The sequence below is a fragment of the Poecilia formosa genome, unplaced genomic scaffold, assembly GCF_000485575.1.
Source record: "Poecilia formosa unplaced genomic scaffold, Poecilia_formosa-5.1.2 Scaffold88, whole genome shotgun sequence".
In the NCBI taxonomy this organism is placed as follows: domain Eukaryota; kingdom Metazoa; phylum Chordata; class Actinopteri; order Cyprinodontiformes; family Poeciliidae; genus Poecilia; species Poecilia formosa.
The window spans coordinates 734,103-759,500 of NW_006800027.1; the positions used below are offsets into that span (position 1 = coordinate 734,103).

The following is a 25,398-nucleotide window of genomic DNA, read 5'->3' on the forward strand; positions in this document are numbered from 1 at the left end:
CCAAGCCTAAATCCAGTTTAGAATCTGTGCAAAAACAATACTGCTGTTCAAAGGTGATCTCCATCTATTTTGATTGAGCTATTTTTCTAAGGATTGTATGGAACCTGTTTGGGTTAACTAAATATTATTTTCCTTCCACTTTGTATTAGTTCATCATATTAAATTCCAATGAAATACTATAAAATATTAATCCACTACCTAATTGCTTAAAGCATTAAAAAAAGGGGAAGGTTGAAGGCATGTTTCTTTATCTTAAGGCGATCCAATACAGTTCCTATCAGTATGCAGTAGAGCTGTAAATGCCCCGTTATACAATGACGTTTTGTGTCCCGTTTCCTCAAAACCGAAACTCAAGACAGCAGAGGCTCTGCGCAGGCGCAGTACTGTCCGGAGCCCGGCAGTTGACTCGAGTTGCAGCTGGAGAGATAAAACTCCGTTGGTCAGACAGATCATCGCTGGGCGGCGAAGTAAGCAAAACCATCTGTTTTTCTCGCGTTTTCCATCCAACGTAAGAAACGGGTTTGTTAATCTTTTTCCATATTTAACATTCCGCATCTCACCGTTCATATAATCCTCCTCTATGTGTTTTTTTATAGCCTTGGGCGATCCTCATGCGACACACGACTCACTCTGGAAATCTGCTGAAGTGAGTATTTCTGCACATTTAGGGAATTTTATCTCATTTTGTGAGGTATTGATAATATAATTAGACTGGCAGCATGTTTTAGCTGGAAGCATGAATCAGCACTTTGTATTATGTTGCCAGTTTTTGCCTTGTTTTTCTTTCTTCTAGAAGTAAGCTATAGATTATGGTACAAAGATTTTAATTGTCTGCTCTCATAAAGTGCTGTGAACAACTATTTTCTCCTTTACTGATTGAATTTTTTTTTCTTTGTTGTCCAACAAATGTTTCAGACAATCAGACAATTATCAGACACAGATAATTCATGTAAATAGAGAATCAGGTTTTCAAAAAAATTATTTCATTTATTTGTAAAAAAAAATAAAAAAAGCTATGTGATCCTATGTGAAAAAAAAAACAATCAATCAATCAATCAATCAATCAAATTTTATTTGTATATCACCTTTCAGCAACAAGGCATTTCAAAGTGCTTTACATCATAAAAGCACAAAAATAAAAAGTTATAGAAGACACAGTCAACATTACATTTTGCATTCGTTACACATCAGATTATTAATGTTTCATGATTATATTTCAAAAGCAACTTTAAGCAGGTGGGTTTTTAGTCTAGATTTAAAGTAACTTAGTGTTTCAGCTGTTTTGGAGTTTTCTTGAAGTTTTTCCAGATTTGTGGTGGATAGAAGCTGAATGCTGCTTCTCCACTTTGTTCCCCATCCTAAACTCATAAGTGGTTGTTCCTCGCAAAATTGTCTACATTCAGCCATTGCAAAAGCTTTTCAAGCAAAACAACTTGTTTAATGTCATACAACAAACAGATTTTAGTCCAGATTTTGACTAAGTCACTTCAAAACCTTCATTTTGTATTTTTTGAGCACATACTTTTTAACTTTCTCCATGGGGATTTTCGTCGCTTGAGGCATCAAAGCAGTGCTTGATCATAACACTGATACCATCATGTTTACCGATATGATTTTTTTATGTGTGAATTTTATGAATTCTGTTGTGTGAGTTATCACTATTGTGTTTTTTGTACTACTCGTGCCTTGAAATTGCCCCACAGGGACAAATTTAGTGAATTGAATTAAATGTTTGACTGTCAATGTGATGTTGGAAATCATACTTTGATTTAATATCATGCATAAAACGAATTTTATGCTATGATATTTTATTATATTTTTTGCAGGGTGGAGATAATGAGATGCAAATGTCACAACTGAGGAAGTGAAAAAGGAAAGAAACAGAACCATGGGTAAGTTTACATGCACTCAATGTACAGTTAAAACCAAATACTTACATGTACATAATTTGTTCTCATTGTCCAACATGAATTTTGACTTAACATTTCTGGTTTTACTTTGCTAGATTTTCTATGGGACTGAGTTCAAGGCTTTGTGTTGGCCACACCAAAACTTTGACTTTGTCGTCTGTAAGCCTCTTTGGAACTAGTTTGATGGCATACTTGGGTTCATTGTTTATATGGAAGACCTATTTGTGGCCAAGCTTAAGCTTTCTGAGACAGTAATGACAGTCACAAGGTGTTTCCACAACATGTTTTCTCGATGATTCAATTTATTATATAAAGTGCACTGCTCCCTCTTATAACAAAACATTTGTACAATTTGATGCTGCCTCCCTGACCACAATTAAAATGGTGTTCCTATTAATGCAAACCTTCTCCTTCTTTCTTCAAAATACATCAGTGGTCATTGTGAGAAAACATTTACATTTTAGTTTCATGAGGACATGTCTCCAAAAATGTAAGTCTGTGTCTCTGAATGCATTTGCCAAACTGTAATCTGGTTTTTTGGAGTAATGGCCTCTCCCCCCTTTTTCAGTAATGAAGTCTTTTTTTCGGTGGATTAAAACACTGTTTTACTAGCTTAAGCCAGCCTCTAAACAAGGCCTTTTGCTTTTGGTCTGGAGGTGATTTGCACATTTTTCATCTAAACATTCATATCTGAGACACAGAGCTCATCTCTTTCCTGAAAGGTATGACACCTAGACATATCCCTGGTGTTAATATTTGCATGTGATTGAACAAAGGAGTGTGGTGCTTTCAGACATCTGATAATTCACCTCCAGGGATGAACCTGATCTGTAAAGATCCACAGTTAGCTCCCTGATATCTTGTCTGATAGGAAGTCAATAAAAATCTCTAGAAAATAAGTGAGATACAAACTTGGGTATGTGTATAATGTTTACATGGGTTAACATGGACTGTGCTAGATTTTTTACGGGAAAATCTAGTAAACATGTAAACATGCCATTACAAAAAATTAATCTTGTTTTTCTGATCTCTACAAAAAATATAACTTTAATTATTTTTGTCTCTTCTTTTTAGCAGAAGACCTTGAGAAGTCACCTACAAACTGGACTGAGTCCGATGTAAGTGCCTGGCTAAGGTCGATTGGGGTGAAGGAGCAATATATAAAAAAGCTCCACGAAGAGGAAGTAGATGGACAAACCCTGCTTGCTCTGACAGAGGACTTTTTAAAAACAGAGATTTGCATGAAATCGGGACCTGCTCATTTGATTATCCAAAAAAGAGACGCACTGCTTAACTCTCAGAAGAACAAACAAGTCACTAGAGGCAAAAAGTCTGAGTTGGAGCGAAAAAAATCAGTGGAAGGTTCTCAAACAACGGAGGAAGGTTCTGAAGATCCTGTGAGAAACAGAGAAGTTTCTAAAGAGAGACAAAATGTTCAGAAAGAATGTGTGTTGTCTTCAAAGGAGGACTGCAAACCAAGACCGTTTGATGAAGACGACATTGATTTTATGTACTTAAAGCACAGAGTCCTCCAACCTGAATCAGGGGCTTTCAATTTAATATCTCCTTGCCATGAATACAAGTCTTTTGCTATAGCTGCCACACTGGACCGTACAAGACTCCAAGCAAAGTTTGCCAGAGAAGTTTTTAAATTCGCAACTGGTTGCATGAATATCAGATCAAATGGCACCATACATTTTGGCGTGATGGACAGCAAGGAGAATGAAGGATATGTGCATGGGGAGATAATTGGGATTCCCATAAAAGAAAAGGACATCTATGTAGACGCTTTGGACCTCAGTGAAAAAAGTTTCCGCTCTGACAAGGAGCAAGTACTTCAGTGTGTGCGGCCGCCAAGGTTCATTGAGGTTATGGATCGAGAAAGTACAGAAAAGAGATATGTGGTGGAGGTAGACATTGTGCCTTTATTAACCATTGTGAAGAACAAGGTGTATTCAGTGCGCCTGCCAAATTTTAAAGAGTCGTCTAACAAATTAGAGTTTGAGAAAGAAGTGATTTTTCGAAGGGTCGGCTCAAAGACCGAGCCAGTGAGTGACAAAGACTTGGGGGACTTCTACCAGAGAGTCAAGGATCGAGACACTCAAAGAGACGAAGCAGAGAAAAAGCAGTTTCTCATTGCTCCAGAGATCTGCCAAGATCTTGGAAGGAAGCTCACAATGCTCCTGACCAGTGGAAAGAAATTCATCACAAAAGACAAATGGTTCATACTTGTCACAAACAAATTCAAATCCAGCGACCTCAATAATATCGACTGGCTGCTCAACATGAATGTGTTCTGTGTATTTGACTTTGACCCAGATTCAAAGATATCAGGTCTGTGCAGCAAGTACCTTGAGCACCATGCTGCAAACATGCATTTTCTGCAGAGCTACAGAATGCCTGCTGGTATGAACATAAAGGATTTCACTAACCACTTGCATCTGTTTGAGCAGACTAGCTGGATCTTTTGCAATGGCCGCTCCGATTTCAAAGGGAATGAAGCGTCATGTGATGAAATGACCTGGATCAAGACAAAAATGACTTTCCTGCGGGAATCTGTGTCTCTAATCTGTAAACAAATCCTCCCAAAAGGGACATTTCAAGTCATTTTTCTGCTAACATCTCCTGTAGAAAAGCCACTCCTGCACACGTTTTATGAGTTTTTCACAGACATGGAAGGTCATGAGGACATAATCTGCATCTGTGACTGTGAAAAAAACTACCACAAGTGGCAAAGCTTTGCGGAGGGTTCCTGTGGAAAAGAAGCTGTTAACAACTCGAGCATTGTTGGGATGAAGATGAGTCATGTGAATGCAACCTTGCAGCATGTACAGCCCATCAAAGCTCATGTCAGGAAACACCTGCCTGTCTTTGTGAAAGGGACATGTCTTCTTGAAACACAGATAGAAGAGCAAATGTACTCCCTGGAAATTCTCGCCGTCAACCATTGTGATGAAAGCACCAAAGAATTCATCAAGGAGGAGAAAGGAAACATTGAACAGCAGTTTTACCGAGGTGGGAGAGTCACCTGGCTCAATTTCTGGCTTGCTGACCACAAGCATGTCGAAGACGTGATTGAAAGAGATGCTTACCATGAGACATCGCGACTGCTTAATGATGTCTTAAAATTCAACGCTGATCAAACTCCTGTAAACTGTATAAACATTTACCATCACCCAGGAAGTGGTGGTAGCACTGTGGCAAGACAGGTGTTGTGGCACAACAGGAAGGATCTGAGGTGTGCAGTTGTGAAGTCTTACCCAGCCTCTGTAGTTGCTCAGCATGCTGTAGAGCTAAGAGAATATGAAGAAAAAGATCCACAGATGTGCCTCCCTGTGCTGCTTCTTCTTGAAGACACTGACAAGGAATACATAGATGATCTGAGGAATGAACTGGAGGTTGCAATGAACATCAAGCAAATCCAGTATGGAACCCTTTGTTTCATCTTGTTGAGCTGCAGACGTTCCCACGATCCAGAGAGGAAATGCAAAGAGTCTCCACTACAGAATGTGTCTGTAACCCACAAACTGTCTGATCAGGAAAAGAGAAAGTTTGCTGGTAAACGTCAAACTCTCGAGGAACGCTATGCACCTTCATTCATTTTAACATTTGTTTTGATGAGTGAAGGATTCTCCCAAGATTACATTCATGACTTTGTGAAGCATTTACTTCAGGATATTGATCAAAAATCTGTTGTGACTCGTCTCATGCATTATGTTGCTTTGCTGAACACGTATGTTCAAAACTCTTTCATCTCTCAGTCTCATTGTGAAGCTTTGCTTGCCTTAACCGTTCACCTAGAGAGGTTCCGTCAGCATGCGTTTGAGAGTTTACTCAGTGATCAGGCCAAGCTGGTGTTCTTGCATCTCAGAGATGACAAGACACACATTGAATCAATCAGAATCATCCACCCCCTTGTTGCAAAAGAAATTCTGCAACAACTTCTGGAGGGCAAACAGACCCAAAGCAGACTGGCAATGAAGTTGCTCTGTGAGAAGGTGCTTTTTGAGCACCGATTTGGAAGGGAGGAGTATTTGACGTTTTTGAGACATCTCTTCCTAAGGCGGTCCAGAATCAGTAAAGGGGATGAATGTGATAGTTTCTTCTCTCCCCTTATTGAGCATGTGTGTGACGTTGAGAAAAACCCCAACAATGCAATTGAGTTGTTAAAAGAAGCCTTCGAGTGTTTCAATAAAGATCCATTCTTTGCTCAACAGCTTGCTCGACTTCATTACACCTTCGAGAAGTTTGAAGAGGCAAAACACTGGGCGGAAACAGCGGCTAAGCAGCTGCCCAATAACTCATACATACTAGACACAAAAGGTCAGGTGTACAGAAAATGGTTCCAAGCAAAATGCAAAGCAATAGAAAACGAGAGCAAACCAAAGACGGCCCAAGATACAGTGGATGCAGTGGAGACCGCCCTGAAAGCCCTCGAGTGCTTTCAAGAATGTGAGAGGGCAGCCAATGCAGAGATGGAAGATGTTAATAGCTCCGGGTTTTTTTCTGAGGTCGAAGTTGGATGCAGCCTTCTCAAACTGATCTCCTCTCTTCAAGTTTTTGCAAACAAAACCAACGGCCACGCTGAATGTATGAAGTACTTGTTAACAGATTACATCCCAGAGGAACTCGACCGTGCCTGGGAACCATTTCATGGCCGTTTGAAGAAACTTCACAAAACAATGCAAGATGCTCTGGAATGGATTTCAGAGGACCTCAGCTACTTCCAGACAGACATTGGAGATGAAGAGGAGACTCCTGAAAGACCTGAAGAAAAAATAAGCCATCCACTCACATGGCTGGCAAAGAAATCTGCTGAATATGGCAAGTACTTCAGTGAAGCAGATTCTGCTATGCTTCTGAAAAAATGTCAGACGATTGAAAGCAAATTTACACCTTTTCAGAAACGCATGATTATCTATCATCTTGGGGGAGGGAACATCATATCGATCCTCTCAAAACTAGCTGACCAAAAGGATGCAGTACGTCGTTTGGAGCATATCCTTACTCTTTACCCCAGCAACCCATTAAAGGCCAAATTTACGCAAAGGGATATTGTCAATTACATAGCAGCACACATTTCCCTAAACTGTCTGTCCCCTCAACCACAAAAAGCAGACCCGCTGAAAGAGCTACAGGTTCTTTGTCGCCAATTTCCAACTGATAAAAGGAAATGTTTTCCAAGTGCCTTGTTCTTGCTTACCATGCTGTTCTGGCCTGAGGATCATGATACAGACCAAGAGAGAGAAAGCAAATATGAGATTGTGCAGTCGGCAGTTGAACACCTTGAAAAAGGCTACTGGGCCAAGATGAAAGACATTCCCCAGCGGAAAAGAAGGATCTACACCCATTTTTACTTGGGAAACGGGAACGGGCTGGATAAATTTGTCCACAAGAGAAAGTTTGACAAAATCACAAAAGGGTTCTCAGTCTCTGAGAAGCGCCTGAAGTGGTTCAGCGGTGAGGCATGGAAAAGTCCTGAAATTGCCACCATGCTGAAACGTGTTTCTGGATGGACGGAGGACAGGGTGGTGTACCTTGAGGGCCCCCAGAAAAAGAAGTTTAATATCCTGCCTCTCTTTTTGCCTTCGGTGCCTCATGGTAATGAAAACATTACCTTCTACTTGGGATTCACCTTTAGAGGTCCCGTTGCATGCAATGTTCTTGTCAAAAAGTAGCAATCACATAAGTATTGTTTTATTAAATGCTAATCTCACAAAACAAGCTGATGCCCAAGTTATCATGTTAGTTATCGAGTACTTTGTTATCGAGTCGTTTGTTAGTGGTAAGATTATTTATGGACATTTCTCAATGTTTCCTTTTTTTATATTTGTCAATGTATTAACATAAATAACATTTCATAAAAAGTGTTGACCACTATCTGCTGCTTTGTAATTGTATTGTACCAATATGTTTGTGAGCTGAAGAACAATGTTTTTCATGACTGAATCAAGAAAATCCTTAAGTGTCTAATATACTTTACAAAAACTTCGAAAGACCTAATTTAGATAGAGTAAATCTGTAAACTAGCAAGTGAGCACTGGTTTTGTTTCATGTTAAATGTTTGTTTTTTTTGTCTCATGGAATCATTGGAGCTTTTAAATGTGTTTGTTGTTCAAAGCCCCATGTGTCATGTATCTGCATGCAATAAAAAGCTTTTTTTTTAAAAAAAACTGAAGTTGTATCATTTTGAATCTATCAAATTTGATACAAATTATTTCAGCTAAGCCTGTGTTTTGAAAATAGACTTGTCAATCATGAATAAAATGAGATAAAAATTAATTGAAGATGTAGGGAAGTGGCATTTATTTTTAATGTTTTTGCTTAAAGTTCTTGTTCAGTAGCATTATTACAGTAAGTACAGTCCCTTCTAGATTTTTGTTTCTCCTCCAAGACTTGGATGTGGATGTCCTCTGACTTTCCATTTTTGATTGAATGTTTAATTATTTTTCATTGATGCAAATTAATCTAAAGATGAGAAATATATATATTTCTATAAATTTGTAGCAAAAATATTGTTCAACATTAAGGTAAAAATTGATCCTTTGGTTTTGGATAGGTTATGAGGCATATTTATTTACTTTAAAAGTAGTGAACTAAAGTCTATGGATGTGGAAACAGTTGAACAAAAGTACTAATTAGCAATAACAAAAATAATATTCAGTACTCTGCACATTTAAAAACCGTTTTTATTAATCGGTTTGTCGAAAAGGGGTTTTCATTTGCTGGATTTTACCCTGAAGCATTAGCGTTTTAGTTTGTTTGTCCTAGTACGCTTGCCTTAGTATTTTTAGCTTCCCTGTTGCTACCTATATAGCTTCTGTTGGTTTTAACATCGGTTTCAGCTTTATTACTCCCGTTATTTATTTTTGTTAACAGTTTTATTTCAAATATACATATGCCGCCGTGCTTCGGGACTTTTTTTTTATTGAGTCGTATGTTTTTAATTAGCAGCAGTAGCTTTGACATTGCACGGTTTGCTAAACAGGAATTTATTTGGGTGTTTTGAAAAGGATGGGAATTTTGTCTACCACAGTGCTCCTCCTTTCTCTGTTTTTGTTAGCGTGTTTACACAGGGATCTTTTGTTCAGCAAAGCAGGCAGACTCGTTAGGTCAGGTCATTTTGATCATTATGAAGTCATGCTACGTAAAAAGCCTGGTTATTCTTATCCCAGAGAACCAAAGAGCATTTCAAAGAGTGACATCCACCCAGATAATCTCCAAAGATGTGGAAATTCCAGAGAAACTGAATGCACCTCAACTCCAGAGAGTCGGTTTGACTGTGGTAGGGACAGGTTGTTGAGCCAAGAGGAGTGTGAGGACAGAGGGTGCTGCTATGCTCCTCTACCTGGATCTGCAGGACCACCCTGGTGCTTCTACCCTGCCCTTTACCCAGGCTATAACATGGGACCCCTCACCCCCAGTGAGAAGGGTCAGACTGCCACCCTGACCCGGTCCAGCCCTTCCTATCTCCCCAAAGATATCTCCACTCTGAGGCTGGAAGTCATAGCGGAAACTGCAAGCTGCTTTCACGTTGTTGTGAGTATTTAAAAATCAAAATGTGTGCAATTCTTATCAATTAAAGTGTTTTTGCACCCAACACGATTTCCCAGTGCTTTGCTTAGAGCTTTCTTGTAGTTTGTGGTTGTTGATGCCAGTAATTGAATACAATGCATTAGATTTAAATGTTGTTACAGTCTGCTTCTAAGTTTGTTTTACAGTGCACTCCAAAAGCATTCATACCCCTTGAACTTTTTCCACATTTTTCACATTACACCCATTATCTTCAATGTATTTCACAGAGATTTTATGTGTTGGAGGAGCACATTATGCTCCGTCCGCTGCTAATATTATGTGTTAGAGGTGGTACATTATTGCAAAGTGGAATAAAAATGACAAACTCTACTTAAATTATTTTTTTCAGGACATTTAATCCTTCACCTGAAGGGTGAATGTTTTTGGGTTTGAGTGACATAAGTTTTCTCTGTAGTTAAAGGATCCATCCTCTCAGCGGTATGAAGTCCCCCTCCCAGCTGGTAGCTTCCAGACAGAAGCATATACCCAGGACGTTCTCTACACAATCGAATTCCAGCACGATCCCTTCGGTTTCATAGTGCGACGCAAGTCCAATGGAAGGGTTCTGTATGTATCTCTGTCTTTAATCCCTCTGGAGGTCATGCCAGCCCAGCCTTTCCTGTCTGCTGCCATTATTGGTAATAAATTGCTAAAAGATTATCTGTCTCTTTGCCTTCTGAGTTTAGTATGAACACCACAGTTGCTCCCTTGCTGTTTGCTGACCAGTACCTGCAGCTGTCCACCTCTCTGGCCTCCTCGTTGGTGTCCGGTCTTGGAGAACATTACACCTCTCTCGTCCTGGACCTCAACTGGACATCATGGACTCTTTGGAACAGAGACATGGCACCACATGTGAGTCTGTTACAGTGACTGCACCAACCCGACAAGTGGGTTTCCAAATATTAGCAGCAGAATGATATTCAGCAGAATGAATTATATACATTCCTGCTGTATAAACTCCTGTCTTTCACCACAGGCTGACGTTAACCTCTACGGCTCCCATCCATTCTACATAGTGCAGGAAGAGGACGGCTTAGCACATGGAGTTTTTCTTCTCAACAGCAATGCAATCGGTAGTCCTCTCTTTCCCTCTGCACACTGTTGTCGACATAAATTATTTTACAAAAACTTGTGCAAAATAATACATTTTAATGTATTGTCTCATCATCCAATATTTTCTGATTATTTTCAATTTGATTGGTGCAAAGTCCTTCACATAATTTTTTTACTGGACAATATCCACACTATTCTATAGTGCTTTGCAAAAAGTATTCATACCCTTTAAAGTTTTAGCATCTTTTACGTTATTATCTCCATCTGATGATGGCGTATTAGGGCCATTGTAGATCATTAAAAAAAATGCATCTATCTTCAATTCATCTCTGACCTGCTTTCTTGTCCTTGATGAAGGATTTCCGCAGCATGATGCTGCTACTGCTATGTGTCAACATAGGGACAATATGTTCATGATGTTTTTTTTAGATTTTTTTTTTTTTTTTTTACAATGAATAAATTTCACAAAGGGGATCAATACAAATGAAAACTCCACTTTTCAAATTTTCTTTTTAAAACTATGAATATTTGTTTCACTTCTATGCACTAATGTGTGACTATGGAGGATGCTGCATGTAGAGGAAAAACAAAAAAAGTAACCTAAAACAGTGTTTTTTAAAATGTAAACCAAGATGTGTAATAAAACTCAGTGAAAGCTAATCAAAAACCTCCGTAATTTTTTTTGTGTGGTGTTTGTTTAACAGTTGTTGTTTTTTTAAGTTTCTACTGTATGGACATATTGTATCTTATATATAATATATACATTTTATATTGGAAGGATGACCACGCTTCACATTTGTTTTGAAATGTCTCTGTAGAAGTGATACTGCAGCCAACACCAGCTCTCACATGGGTATCCACTGGTGGAATCCTGGATCTGTACATTTTCTTGGGTCCTGACCCTCAAAGTGTGATACGACAATACCTGCAGGTCATTGGTATGTCTTTTCCTGTTTTACTGAGCTCTAGTAACACATATCCAAAGAGCACGAGACATACAAACATGTATGTGACTTGTAGCTTTTGAGTGGCCATTGTTTTGTTTCTTTTTCCAGGGTATCCCATGATGCCTCCTTATTGGTCTCTGGGCTTTCATCTTTGTCGCTGGGGTTACACAACTACTAATGCAACCCGCATGGTTGCACAACGTATGCATAGTGCAAACTTTCCTATGGTAAATTAAACAAAAACACATGCTAATTGTATATAGGAAAAAATATACTCAGTCTTTTACGCATTTGGATTCTTAAAAGTCCGCATGTCTGAGTTTAGTAATATATTAGATTCTTAATTGTGTCATAAATGTCAACTGCATGCAGAGAGAAGTGATCTGGAGAATTGTGGTTTTATTTTGTAGAAACATATTAAAGAACTTTAAGAATTAAGTCTGCAAATATTGCAAAAGGCTCAGTAATTTTATTAATTTCATAATAACACAGACAGGATCAGTTATACTAAAATCAGTCGGACTTTGTAAAAATTGAAAGTATAGATATTTTGATGCAGTCGCTTAATTTATTTTTGAGAGTATTTCATGTTTTTCACCTCCAGGATGTGCAGTGGAATGACCTGGACTATGCAGACAAGCGAAGGGTGTTCACCTTTGACCCTGTGCGATTTGGTGATCTTCCAGATATGGTCCAGGAGTTTCATAAGAAAGGCATGAAGTACATCATCATTCTGGTACGACACCTTTAAAATTTGACATTTTTTCAGAGTTTTTTTGTATTAGAATTAAGAAAGGAAGCAGGATCTGCAACCATTTTTTCCACAATAAAATTAAAGTAAAAGTAGTCGTTGACCAACTCTTCCAGTAGATGGCAGCAAAACTCTTTTACAGTAAAACTCCAGTGTTTTATTGTGGTTTGTTTCTTCCCTAGGATCCGGGCATTAGCAGCACCAGCCCCCCTGGAACATACCCGCCTTTTGAAAATGGTGTGAAACGAGATGTGTTTATTAAGAATGCAACTGGAGACATTCTGATAGGCAAGGTTTGAGCACATTTTTAGATCGTTGTATTGAGACAACAGAGTACTAAGCTCTTCATTTACCTTCATATAAGCTGGGTGTTTGTCCCGTGCACACAGGTTTGGCCCGGCCCAACAGCTTTTCCTGACTTCACCAACCCCGATGCCAGGCAGTGGTGGGAGGACTGCATCAGAGACTTCTTCTCTAAAGTTCCTGTAGATGGTCTGTGGATTGTGAGTACACAATAACAAAGAAGCATACTAAACAGAACATTGGTTTACATCTAAAGGACATATTTAGGCTTAAATCTCTAAAAAATAATTGATATTGTGCTGTTGCTTCCTATCAGGATATGAATGAACCATCCAGTTTTGTCCAGGGATCAGTGGTGGGCTGCCCTGACAGCGAGCTTGAAAAACCACCATACACACCTAGTGAGTGTATTAGATACATATCACCGGGTTGCAACTATAGTAGCCACAAAAGTATTCACACCACTTGAATCTGTATATATTTTGGATTTTATTTAATGAACTACCAAAGAGTAATGCACAATAGTGAATAAGCATTTTTAGATTTTTATTTGTGAAATTATTTGAAAATAATGTACTATATCCTTTCACATAACAATTCTTCACTACTTGTGCCACAAAATTCCAATAAAATATTTTGAAATTTGGGTTAAATAAAATCTGCAAAAGTTCAAGCGGTAGCAATACCTTATATATGGAAATGAAAAAAAAAGACATGTTTTTCCCCAGTTAGATTGCTGCTACAAATCTTCTCCAAATATCACACACACAGGGGTGGTTGGAGGCCAATTGAACTCAGGAACCATATGCATGTCGGCACAGCAGCAGCTGTCCAGTCATTACAACCTGCACAATCTGTACGGATTGACTGAAGCTTATGCAACGCACAGGTCAGACTATGCAGCCATGTTACTATTACTTGAATTGGTGTTATTACAACACCAGTTCAAGAATAAAGAGATACAAACTGCAATAAAGCAACTTCTTAATATGCAAATGTAGGTATTGGTTTTGCTGCACATTAATCCTGGTTAATCTGTTTTCAGCGCTCTCATGAACATTCAGGGGAAGAGACCCTTTGTTTTGTCTCGCTCCTCGTTCCCTGGCATCGGGCGGTTTTCTGGAGTGTGGACAGGAGATGTGAGGAGTGACTGGGAGCAACTTCGGTTCTCCATCCCTGGTGAGTAAATGCCAATTGTCAAAGGTCATGCCAGTGCCTTTTTTGTGGAAATTTGGTCTCAATACAAACTTGCGCCGGATTACAATGATTTCCTTTTGTACTATTTTTTTTACGTAGCCGTGCTGCAGTTCAGCCTGTTCGGAGTCCCCCTGGTGGGAGCGGACATATGCGGCTTTGAAGGCAACACCAACGAGGAGTTGTGTGTGCGATGGATGCAGCTTGGCGCCTTTTACCCGTTTATGAGGAACCACAATGACAAGCCCAATGCGGTGAGACTCAACGTTTATGTGATTGTTTTTATAGTGTAATGGGGATTTGTGAGCGTTTGTTTCACATCGTGAGAAGTTTCCCTGTTTCCACGTGTCCTGTCCTTCAGCCTCAGGAGCCGTTTGTATTTGGGCAGAAGGCCCAAGCAGCCATGCGGAGTGCGTTGAACCTTCGCTACTCCCTTCTCCCATTCCTCTATACACTCTTCCATCGTGCGCACACATCTGCTGACACTGTAGCTAGGCCCCTCTTCATGGAGTACGTACTTTCTTCTTCTGTCCTTTTAACGTAACATGAAACTAAAATATCTCAACCCCTTTTCATTCTTTTCTCTGTGTTTTTCTAACTCTCAGGTTTCCCGCCGACCCTCATTGTCGGACCATAGACCAACAGTTCCTGTGGGGGAGTTCACTTCTCATCAGTCCTGTTTTAGAGCAAGGAGCAGTAGAGCTGAGTGCATACCTACCAGCTGGTACTTGGTACCAACTGGAGAATGTAAGCTGCAATGCAGTCTTTGTTACTTATAAAAGTGTTTACACCTTTTGAACCTGTTCATATTTTCATTTTACAACCACAAACTTTGATGTATTTTATTTTTTTTCTGGAAATCTTTTTACACAAAAAAATTGGATAAGTGCTTTTGTGTTTAGTTCCCTTTACTCTGAAACTCTCCATAAAGGTCAGCGCAGCCAATTTGGTTCCTAACTCACCGAAAGTAGTAAATGGAGCCCACTTGTGTTTTTTAAATCCCAGAATAAAGGTGCTCTGCTAAAATGAGACCAAAATTAAACTTTTTAGGCAAAGTGCAAAACCCCATATGCGGTGGGAAGCCCTCTGCAAAATACGCGAGACTACAATAAAAGATGAAATCGTTGTCATGTGTTGGAATGGCCCAGTCAAAGTACAGTGCTAATTGATAACACACAATGCCTAAAGATTAAAAATCAATTCTTTTCACGGGCTCTCTTTATCCTTTCAGACTGATCTTGAGCTATTTTGCAAATAATATTGGGCGAAAAAGGTCAGCCTTTAAAAGGACAAAGCAAGTAGAGAAATGCCTTGAAAGACAAAATAATGTTGTTCTCACTTTTTTAATTGTAAGAAATGTTAAAAGTCATACACAATTTTCTTTACACATCACCATTATGCACTACTACTGCTGGTCTATTAAATAATACCTTGGTAAAACACATTGAAGTTTCTGATTATACAAAATATGAAATGCCAAAATATGTAAAAGTTTACAAGACCTTTCTATTTCACTTGCATCTCTTTTGCTTTCTCAAAGGGTCAGCCGTTCCACAGTAACGGTCAGTACGTCCAGCTATCGGCCCCTCTGGAAACAATCAATGTTCACGTGAGGGAGGGGCACATCATCCCCCAGCAGGTGGGAGTCAGCTCTACAGAATTAGAGAGAAAGTAGTCTGGGTTTTATTTCAAGTTTTGTCTCAGCTTTATGGATAAAGTGAAAATTAGTTCCTAGTGTTTTAGTTTACAGGATTTGCTTGATAAACTGCACAAATCAGTTTAGAAGGTTAATTCTGGTATGTTCATTAGCTTGATAGTGTCTTTTGTAACATGTTGCTGTATTTAATAAAAAAAAAAATAAAAAAATCCTTGTTTGTTTTCTGTGAAGGAACCTGCTTTGACCACCGCAGCTTCACGTGAAAACCATTTCTTCCTGACGGTGGCGCTGTCCAGTGGTGGCTGGGCACGAGGAGAGTTGTTCTGGGATGACGGAGACAGCCTTAGAACTTTTGAAACACAAAATTATTGTTATGTTAACTTCACTGCTGGACAGGTAGGTACAGTGGTTAGCAGAAGTAATGATCCCACTTCAACTTAACCCTTTCGAGACGTTTGAAGTCTGTTAAATGCACCATAAGACGAGAGTGAAGATGTGTTTGACCTGGAAGTTTTAATTGTTGTAAATCCTGAATATGATCAGGTTTTTATTTGGACTCTGACTAACAGATGTGTTTAATTATTTCTGCTTTACTTCAGTCGCAGATAATTAGCGACCCTCTCAACCTCAATGGGGCCTTGGCCAGTCTTCTTCTGGGAGGCCTCCAGGTGTTTGGAGTGCCTTCACAACCTCTTCATGTCTTGGCTAATGGAGAGAAAGTTATAGACTTTACGTATAAGACTGACACAAAGGTGAGTTCTGGGTTAGAGAGTACTTTTTGCTCTGATGCTTTTTAATTACAGCCTTCCAGTTCACCATCTTGCAAACTGAACCACATTTATCTTTGTGCCTGTTCTTGTAGGTCCTAACGGTGACTCGTCTGGCCTTGCCTATGTCAAAGACATTTACAGTCCAGTGGGTTCTATGATGAACCAAATTCATCATATTCTTTGCCTTTGGCCTGTGCTGCTAAAATCATCAGCTGCATTATTCTGTCATCACACAAGCAGATTTTTTTAAAGCCTTTGAATGTAAACTGAACAGCCATTTGGTTTTGATTTTTTTAAAATCAGGATCAGTTAGTGATATATAAAAAGAGTTTTGTAAATATTGCTTTGTAAATAGTGTTTGTAAAATATGCACAAAAAAATAGACATTTTTATCTTCTGATTTTACCTTTTGACCTTGATAAGATGCTGCATTTGCTTTCTGATAACACTTTTATTATTCCTCAAAGTCAAGTCATTCCACCATAAGATGAATTACTAAAAATAAATCTATATGAAAAAAATTCAAAATACAAATTACTAAGAGAATTGGCCCTCACAGAATTTATGGATTTATAAATTTCTTAGTATCAGAGTAAAGACAGATTAATCCAAATACATGCCACTCTTTCATCCCTCTTCTTTGAGCTGATTTAGTAAACAAAATCCTACTGAAATTTAAGATTGTAAACTTAACATTTCTGAAAAAATATCCCTCGTTATGCATATGTTTTGCAGGGCGCTGTTGTATTTTGTTGTCAGGAACCGGTTTTAAACAGGCAGCTGAAGACGGGAGAAGTGTGATGATGCTCTGAATCCAGCTCTGGTCCTGATGGTGGACCAACTGAAACCCAGCACTCATCGAAGACCTTTAAAACGTAACTTGGATGACAAAGGATCTAAAATCCATCATAAAATCCCAAATTTCCAGTTATGTGTCAGTAATACTACGTGCCGGAAGTAGCTATATATGCGCAGTGATTGGTTAGGGGCTGTGACGTGAAGTCAAGACATTAAAGAGGCAACGATATTTCAGGAAGTCAAAACCGTTGTATTTTACATTAAAGTGTCAAGCGTGTTTCAAACATAAATGCATATTACTTCTTTAATGTTATTTTAATTTGAAAGTCCAGAGCGGAAGTGTATACTTTTGCCATTGAAACAGCAGCAGTTAGGCGTGCGGCGGCGGCTCGTACAGTGATAAACCTCTGCGATAAAAAAAAAAAGAGAGAAAAGAAAAAAAAGAGAGCTGAGTTGATATTAAACCGAGCTAAACCCGTGGAAAGGAGCCGAACCCAGGCCCGGTTCGTAGCGCTGGGTCTCTGTCCGCTTGCAGAGATGATTGTCCGGAGTGGGCTGTAGATTCCTGCGGCGGGACTGAAGGTGAGAGCTCTCCATGCTGCTGCTATATCTGCTCATTTATTCCTGTCGCTGGAGCAGGTGTATGCACACCAGTCACTGTATCATTCACTGTGGCCGATAAGCATGTATGTTTTTCTACATTATGTGTTTTGGAAGGAGCCTCAGGCTCTTGACAGCTAAAATATTCACGTTAGAGGTGGTACTGACACAGAGTCCCTGCTCGGACATGTAACCCAGAGGAACTAATGTTAGGCCTGGTGTAAATAGCCTTGTCCATCTGCTGCTGTCAGGCGGATGCTGCCGAGGCTTGTCCCGCCATAAGCAGGCTGACAGGGAGAGAACATCCTCACTCACCCAGCAAATGCTAAGAATTGCTGCTGAGAAAAATGCAGATGCTGGATTCCCATGTTGAGACTTCTCCCTTGTTCGATCTTTAAACGCATCAACATAATAAGTATTTATTTTAAATAACTTCAAATTAATTTAATTTCACTTTGGTTTATGAATGGTTTGCTAATGTGGATTTTCTTACAATGAAAAGAAGACTCCAAAATTGAAAAAACAACAACAAAAAAAATACCTCTCTTGTTAAAGTCGACACCCTCGAGTCCACAATTTAAAGTGTATCTAACCTCCATATTAACTTTATGTTGCTGATAAACTGTTTAATTATTTATCACTCCATCTTTATGTTTTCTGTGCAAATTTTGGCTTTTTTTTGTAAATTTGTTTAGTTCTGCAATATTTTACCTAAAACCGCCTCAGTGCTGGCCTCCTTAGGTCGAACAGTGCCTAAGCAGTTGAATTTTCCTATTGGTTGCATCGGTACAGCTTAGTACAACTTCATCACAGTGTCAGTTCGGGTATGAAACCATCTCACTCACTGCGTTGCCTGGTGGAGAGTCAGGAGTTGGAATAGTGTGTATGGATGTGGCCAGTTTTGAACGATGGCGTTACTCAGCTTAGCAAATGTGTGATTTATTTCCAGTGTGGACACAGAGGGAATGGCTCTCCTCTGCTCTGACTTCTGACGGTTATTCTGCAGGACAGGAAGACCACCGCCCTGTTTTCTCCCTCCACTCAACCCCACGCTTTATTGGACTTTTTCAAAATTTGTCTGGGGATGGGGTTATGCTCTCATAGAGGGGTCAGTCACACTTTAACCCTGCAAATTATGTTTCACCTTGTGACGTCAATTCCCATAAACCATAGAAGGGAGTGTTTTTTTTGTTGTTTTTTTTTTTTTTTTTTTACATTTGGCTTATGGGGCAATAGGAAAAGCAACAAAACATTTTAAAATATATTTATCCTTGGTGAAATCAAGATGTTTTGTTTATTTTGTTTTCTAATGTAGCTGATTTTGTGATTTAAAAAAAATTGCTTGTTGTGGTGACTGAATTTTCTCACTGCAAACCAGTCATAGAAAAACAAAGCATAAAAAAAAAATAAAAAAATTTTTACTTTGAAATATAAATATCAAATTGAAATTCCAGCCTTTCTTCTTTTTAGTTGCCAGGAACAGATACTAAAAGACTATAAAGTTGGTTTTGTTTCTGTTTACATATGTAAAGTGATAAAAATAAAAAAAAATGCGCTACCTTTCTAATATTCTACACCTTGTACTTTTGATTCACAAATTTTGACAAACTCCTATCTTAGATATGTAAACTTGTTCAAGATTTTTCCTTCATTATTATAACAATTTAAAGAAAAGCTGTGATGATGATAAAGAAGCCAGGTGCTATCGTACACCTAATGCTTTACGACAATATGCTAGTGACTATCTCAGCTGTCTAACTTCTGCAGGGCTGTACATTCTGCTGTTCAGTTTGCAGTTGAGTTTCTAGGTCTTATTTGGATTTAATTGCTGGTCCTGAACCTTTATGAGATGCTGTATATTAGCTTATGACATAATTGTCAAGATAACATTCCTTCTGAAGCAGGAAACATGTTTTTGAAGCACCCAAAAGAGTTTCCTCATGACACGGAGTCCATAAGGATCTCAGGGTGATCTGTTTTCAGCTGCCCCAGGCAACCTCGTGGATAGTGGATATGAAAGAGAGATCTTCCATTCACATGTCAACAGAAGTGAGAAGCTGTCTGGCTGCTGCCCTCGCAGCTGAACTTTCTTTGTGTAGTTTTTATTCTCTTATTTAAGGTTACAAAAAAATATGTCAGAGAGTTGGTTAAGAAGAAGTGGGTTAAAAATGTTCCATCGATCATCGGACAGAGGAAGTGAATCTAGGAAGGCGTCTCACTCCTGAGATGTCTGATGAAACGCAGAAAGGTCAGAGGGGAGAGTCCGTCTGTGGGCACATTGAGGTGATGACGGGATTAAAGATGGAGTGAGAGCAAGAGGCCGCTTTTTCTTATCAGCCTGTGTGAACCTGAATCTGAACCTGGCACTGACCCCGGTCACCCCGCTGCATTGAAGCTCGGCAGTAAATAGCTCCTCGTTGCTATGAAGCGGCAGAAAACTGTGATGTGAAAAGATCCGAATTCCACATTAATCAGAAAGTTCACATGGGGTCAGCCAACGGTTTTCATGCAGGACAGCTGCTGCTCTTACCCTTTCATAACAGCAAGGAGTTTTGTGTGGTGTTATTTGATGAAGCTTGCGCAGTAAATTCATAGATCTGGGGCGTTGCTGTGCTTGGATTTAGTTTAATAAGGTGGCATTCAGGATAGAGAGGCTGCAGCACTTGTCTATAAAAGTTTATTTGATTATTTCAAACTCGGTCCAGTTGATGTGCAATGATACAGTCAGATTTGATCTGAATTAAATTCATTATCTAGTATATTTCAGTACAACAGAAAGTATTTTGTAGTTCAGTGTTTCTCTGTTTATTAGTATCCGTTTTCTGGACACAGCCAGTTGACAAAAACTATTGCTGCCATTATCTCCTGTGTTTTGCACAGACTAAATTGTGGTTACTCTCCTTGTTTTTCTGCCCTGTAGAAAGTACTCCTTGTACTCCTTTCTCAGTACTTCTGTGGCTAGCCAGCCTATTTTTCCTCCTGGACAAACATTGACCAAGCATATTCTGCTATCACCAGTGCATATTCGCTGCCATTACTGATGTCGACAGTTTTTCCTTGTCTTTGAAAGTACTCCTCCCTCTGTGCTATTTTGCTGAGCTGTGTATTTTTTCCTGGATCAAGTCAATTGACTAAGCTATCACAGAAAGTATCCCTGGCTAAGTGCTTCTTTGTATAATTGTTCTTTTTATTCTAGATTGAGCTATTGATTGAAACCTTTCTGACATGAAGTGTGTGCACTCTCTGTATACACACAATTTTTAAAATCTCCATAGAAAGTGCTTCTGTTTTTACCGATGGACTAAGCTGAGCAATCAACAAAGCTATTGCTGTCAGAAGTTTTCTTGCTTCTGTGTTTAGTTGTCTTTTTTCCTCAGCCCAACCTATGACCCTGCTGTCACTATCTAAATGTGCTCTGTTTATTCCTCTTTCTGTCGAAGGTAATCCTCGCTGTTAAACTGTTTGTGTTTGATTCTTTTCCCCCCTTTATCTACTCCCTATTCTCTCAGCTTCCAGCCAGTCGTGTCTTATTGCACACTTCCACTCTCGCTGCTGGGGGGCTTCTTCTTGTTAAGAGACTCGATGCATTTTGCTTGGTTCTTCAACTTTTTTTTTTTAACAGTTTGCATCCAATTATCTGTTTTTAATTTGATCTGATTAGTTCAAATATTTTATTTAATTTTGCATTAACAAATAATCAAAACTTTAAGACTTACTTTTAGATATGAATCGCAGCCCTAGCTTACCAAGGGTTCTTGAGATAGAAGACACCTTTTCTGTGCCAACGGTAAATCTCTGACCTAAAAAGCAGCCACACTTCTACTTTCTTTTAAAAGGAAGTGAAATGATTGCCAACCACATAGCTTCTCTTTGAGTTAATGCCCAGATCTTGTGCTGGTAGGCTTCCTGTGCGAGGCTTGGCACCAGGAAGTGGGGTGCCTGCTTAATCAAGTGGTGGTAAACATGCTCCCCTCCCCGACCCCCCACGTTCTTTTCCCTGAGGAAAAAGGAGGGAACATTCCTGAGATAGAGTGGGGAGTATGTGTCAGAGTGTTCAGCCAAGTAAGGAGCAAGGTTACACAGATATGACTCTGATCCAACATGGAGAACGTGAACCATACAAGAACAGATCAGTGGGATGGACTGATTAAAAAAAAGCAGAAGCTAAAGGAACAACTGTTTGACTTTAATTGCTTTATGTTTTCTTTTAACACTAGAGGATAAAAAAAATTAAAACCAAAGGAGTTCCTTCTGTTATAAGTAAAAGTTTATTTGATCCCACAAAGCTTTCTCCTGAGCGGACAGTTCAAACTGAGGCAGCGTGACCCGCTGGTCCCAGTTCAGAGCTCGACGTGGACGACATCTGTTGGCTCCTGATAACAGCTTGGAATTTCACACAGATGGAGCATGGTGTGTGTTTGCTCACTGTCTGTCCATCACTGTGTTTCTCTGCTGTTTGCAGAAGGTGGGAAACATTTAGTCACGCACAACTATGACACACACACACACACACACATGCAGGAGCTGAAGCTGCTTTAGTAGATGCAGGTGCACGGCTCTGAGAAACGCTGAACAAGTCAGGAGAGGTGAGAGGGGAGCTCTGCAGTAAGGACACTGCAGTAAATATTAGCACACGTGTGTCTGAGGAGGGGAAGTTTGTTGAGGATTTCTGCAACTGCAGAGCCAGGAATGGGTTGCATTTGACCTTAAACTCTACACCTCATCTGTCTTTTTTTTAAGTTTTTACAGAGTCAGCCATCGTTAGTGGAGCTCATAGTAAAGTAATTTGATGTTTAATTCCGTCAAAATAATAAAAAACCCCAGCCTTTTAATTTGATCATACCTATTCGGTGGGAAGGAATAATTGTTTTTGACATTTAAGTTTATCAGAATCTCCTGGAACGTTTTTAATCAGTAACTCATCCCCCCACCGGAGGATCATTACCTGTGCACTTTGTTCATCTATATTGCACATAGAGCTGACTTTTTGTATTTTTTTCCCCATACATTTGAATTCACTGTAAAAAAAAACAAACACAGAAACTGAATTAATTAGGTTAATTAATTAGGTTTGCCAAACATTTGTTTGGGTCAGAGGTCCATAGTTGTGGTCTGAATCTGGACCCTGGGTTTTAACGGAGGGATTCGTTTTCAACCTGCGCTTTTTAAATCATATCTATGGTAGTTTATTTCTGGACGCACTGCTCTTTCTGCCCTTATGACAGCTGTAGCAGAAAGATTGGTATAATTTGCTTCAGAATTAGAAAGACTGAGGCTTTTTTAATGTTGCTCTAGTGAAGCCCAAACGACGCAGCATTGAAGCTTTTGACAAAATAAAAAAGAAAAATTAGCTTTATAACACTGTCCTCTTTGGTGGCACCTGGTGGTCAAAAGTAAGAAGAGCCACTTGGAGCTACTGTCTAAAATGGGCTGCTTTATTTGGTTGGCTTCTCTTCAGAGTTCAGTTGACGGCTTCTGGTTTTGTTGGGGTGACAATTGAGCTGTGCTTTCTAAAGATGGAAGTAAGATTGAACTTTTAAGTGGCAACCATTCGAGGTGGGTCTTTCCTAAGATAATCTGCGTTGCTGTAGCTCTGGTTCCCATCCCTGACATCCTTAGAGTGCATGGCATCACAATTCTTGGAAACACTTGAAATTTTAAATAGCAATCATGTCAGTTCATTGAAACTGGATCAACATGATTTTGCCTGATACTCAACCTTCTTCTCTGGGCTCCATCCTTGTGAAATGCCACACGAGGCTCTAACGTTGCCTCTCTCTGCTGTCCGTCTCCTTTCAGAGGATGGGCTCAGTGTCCCAGTGCCTGAGGAGATGTCTCTGGGTCGGCTCCTTCGGCGCGCCTCCTCCAAGGCGTCCGACCTCCTGACCTTAAACCCCGGGGCGGGGGGCTCATCGTTGCGCTCGGGGCTGGATGGCGAGATCATCTTCTCAAAGAATAATGTTTGCGTGCACCCTGCGGAGCCCCTCCCGGGCCTGGCTGAGCACCACCCAGGTTTGGCTGCACAGATACAGAACTACCTGCTTTTTGTTACACCTGTTTATCATGGAGAGCTCTGTCGAGGTTGGAGGTTATTTGGCTGTGTCTAGTATGACAATAGAGATGCGTTGTACTTTAACAATTACCTAAAATGTACAAAATAATAAATTATTATGGACAGTAATAAGTAAGCATACAGTTTCAATTAGAAGTACACTCCAAATAAAAGTGAACAAATGTCCTGATCATTATGGGAGAGTGCATAATTGTTTATTTTTTATGAGACTTTTTTTTAGTGTTGAGTTCACCTGAAACATTTTTAAAAGAGTGATTTTCTTTTGTAAAGAAAATCACTCTTAACGCCAACATGGTTTTTGTTGCCCCCTGCAGGCTACCTGTGTGTACACGTGGAGAAAGACGAGTGCCTGGGCTCCACGCTGATTCTGACGTGGGTGCCCAATTCCCGCATCCAGAGGCAGGACGAGGAGGCGCTGAGATACATCACCCCGGAGAGTTCTCCTGTGCGCAGGAACGCCCGCCGCAGAGGCAGGAGGTACGAGGGTGGGGACCAGATCAGTGCATATTAACACAATATGGGTACATACTGAAAATAAAGACACATATAAAGGAGATTAGGTAACACTTTATTTGACAAGGTGTACATAAGACTTGCATGACACTGTCATTAACATGACGTAACATAAAGAAGTTTTTATGAATGTCTGACTGTTTTCATGACGTGTCATTCGGTAAATAATCACACTTTTAATGCAAAGTTGCTTAAAAGTTGCATTAAAAGTCCATTAGAAGTGCCAACTTTGTATTATTTTGTAAATAATGACTCTTTAATACAAAGTTGGCACTTTTAATGGACTTTCAATACAACTTTTAGAGCAACTTAGCATTAAAAGTGTCATTATTTACCGAATGACACTTTATGACCACAGTCGTAGACATTTCGTAACAGGTGTTATGTTGTGTTTATGATATGTCATGTCAGTCTCATGCACACCCCGTCAAACAAAGTATTACCGGAGATTATGTTGGCGATGTTTCGAACTAACCGTCCTCTGTAGGCCGCGCTCACGTCCTCCAGCCGCCGCTCCAGAGGAAGAGGAGGACGACGAGAGGAACATCACCAGCAGCACCTCCGCCCAGAGCCTGGTGGGTGAGAGCGGCTCAGATCCTTCCTCTAACCAGCAGCAGGTTCTTTTAGCCGGGGAGGAGGGTGACGAAGGCTCCTACGAGCTGTCGGACGAGGTGAGCCGGGACAGCACCATGGGCTCCGACTCGGACACCTTCTCCTCGCCGTTCTGCCTGTCGCCCGTCAGCGAGGCTCTGTGTGAGAGCAGCGGCTCCGTCTTCCTGGACCCTGAAAGCAGGTCAGTGAGACAGTGGATGACATGTGTTTGAGGTCTTTTTTTTGTAATTAGTGCTGCACAATATATTACAAATATATTGTCATTGCAACATCAGTGCATAATATTGTTTTAGAAACATCTCGCTCATTGTACTTTTTTATTACAATTTGGGAGGGGAAAATATGATTGTTTCCTGAAGATGCATACTAGTTTTTACAGTATTTGTGTACTTACAACTCATAGGTGTTGGTAGTAGATGCATTTTTTGGCTCCTGCCCTGTTTGTAGTTTTCAGCCAATTTTCCCTTCATTGCCTCTGATCGGTGACTGGCAGATTAAATACTTATATGTTGTGTTTCTGTTTTTACTTTTTGCATGTTCATACGCCTGTCACAATAACAAATTTTGCTGAGCGATTAATTGTCTAAACAATTACTGCGATAAACGATAATATTGTTTCAAGACCTTTTGACACTGATTTAA

General features: G+C 39.8%; 3 protein-coding genes across 7 annotated transcripts in view; all 3 read left to right on the plus strand.

The window, feature by feature from the left end:
- The first annotated feature begins 377 nt into the window (after window positions 1-377).
- samd9l (sterile alpha motif domain containing 9 like) lies at window positions 378-8,080 on the plus strand. Of its 4 annotated transcripts, none has more exons than XM_016674007.1 (4): window positions 378-519; window positions 597-646; window positions 1,827-1,892; window positions 2,985-8,080. In XM_016674007.1, exons 3-4 carry the CDS (start codon window positions 1,889-1,891, stop codon window positions 7,586-7,588), a joined length of 4,608 nt encoding a protein of 1,535 aa, XP_016529493.1. In that variant the 5' UTR covers window positions 378-519; window positions 597-646; window positions 1,827-1,888; the 3' UTR covers window positions 7,589-8,080. The 4 variants fall into 4 exon arrangements, with proteins under 4 accessions (XP_016529493.1, XP_007557414.1, XP_007557417.1 ...); XM_007557352.2 differs by having other exon boundaries at window positions 378-508; XM_007557355.2 differs by having other exon boundaries at window positions 378-508; window positions 2,988-8,080.
- Window positions 8,081-8,501: 421 nt separating this feature from the next.
- Window positions 8,502-16,769, plus strand: gaa (alpha glucosidase). The gene is made up of 19 exons (XM_007557358.2): window positions 8,502-9,449; window positions 9,901-10,052; window positions 10,172-10,337; window positions 10,462-10,558; window positions 11,357-11,476; window positions 11,594-11,712; window positions 12,090-12,221; window positions 12,419-12,529; window positions 12,626-12,739; window positions 12,856-12,940; window positions 13,311-13,428; window positions 13,585-13,718; window positions 13,836-13,987; window positions 14,095-14,243; window positions 14,339-14,480; window positions 15,274-15,372; window positions 15,622-15,786; window positions 15,990-16,142; window positions 16,253-16,769. The coding sequence occupies exons 1-19, from the start codon at window positions 8,925-8,927 to the stop codon at window positions 16,316-16,318; spliced, it is 2,799 nt and encodes a 932-aa protein (XP_007557420.1). The 5' UTR covers window positions 8,502-8,924; the 3' UTR covers window positions 16,319-16,769.
- A 552-nt stretch (window positions 16,770-17,321) lies between these two features.
- The window catches only part of tbc1d16 (TBC1 domain family, member 16), a 29,727-nt gene continuing 21,650 nt past the window's right edge, over window positions 17,322-25,398 (plus strand). Inside the window, exons 1-4 of one of the 2 annotated variants that reach the window (XM_007557357.2) lie at window positions 17,322-17,540; window positions 23,358-23,570; window positions 23,946-24,108; window positions 24,632-24,937. In XM_007557357.2, the coding sequence (XP_007557419.1) occupies window positions 23,390-23,570; window positions 23,946-24,108; window positions 24,632-24,937 (650 nt within the window). In that variant the 5' untranslated portion in view covers window positions 17,322-17,540; window positions 23,358-23,389. The remainder of the gene's footprint in view (window positions 17,541-23,357; window positions 23,571-23,945; window positions 24,109-24,631; window positions 24,938-25,398) is intronic. The other variant, XM_007557356.2, reaches the window with a different exon arrangement.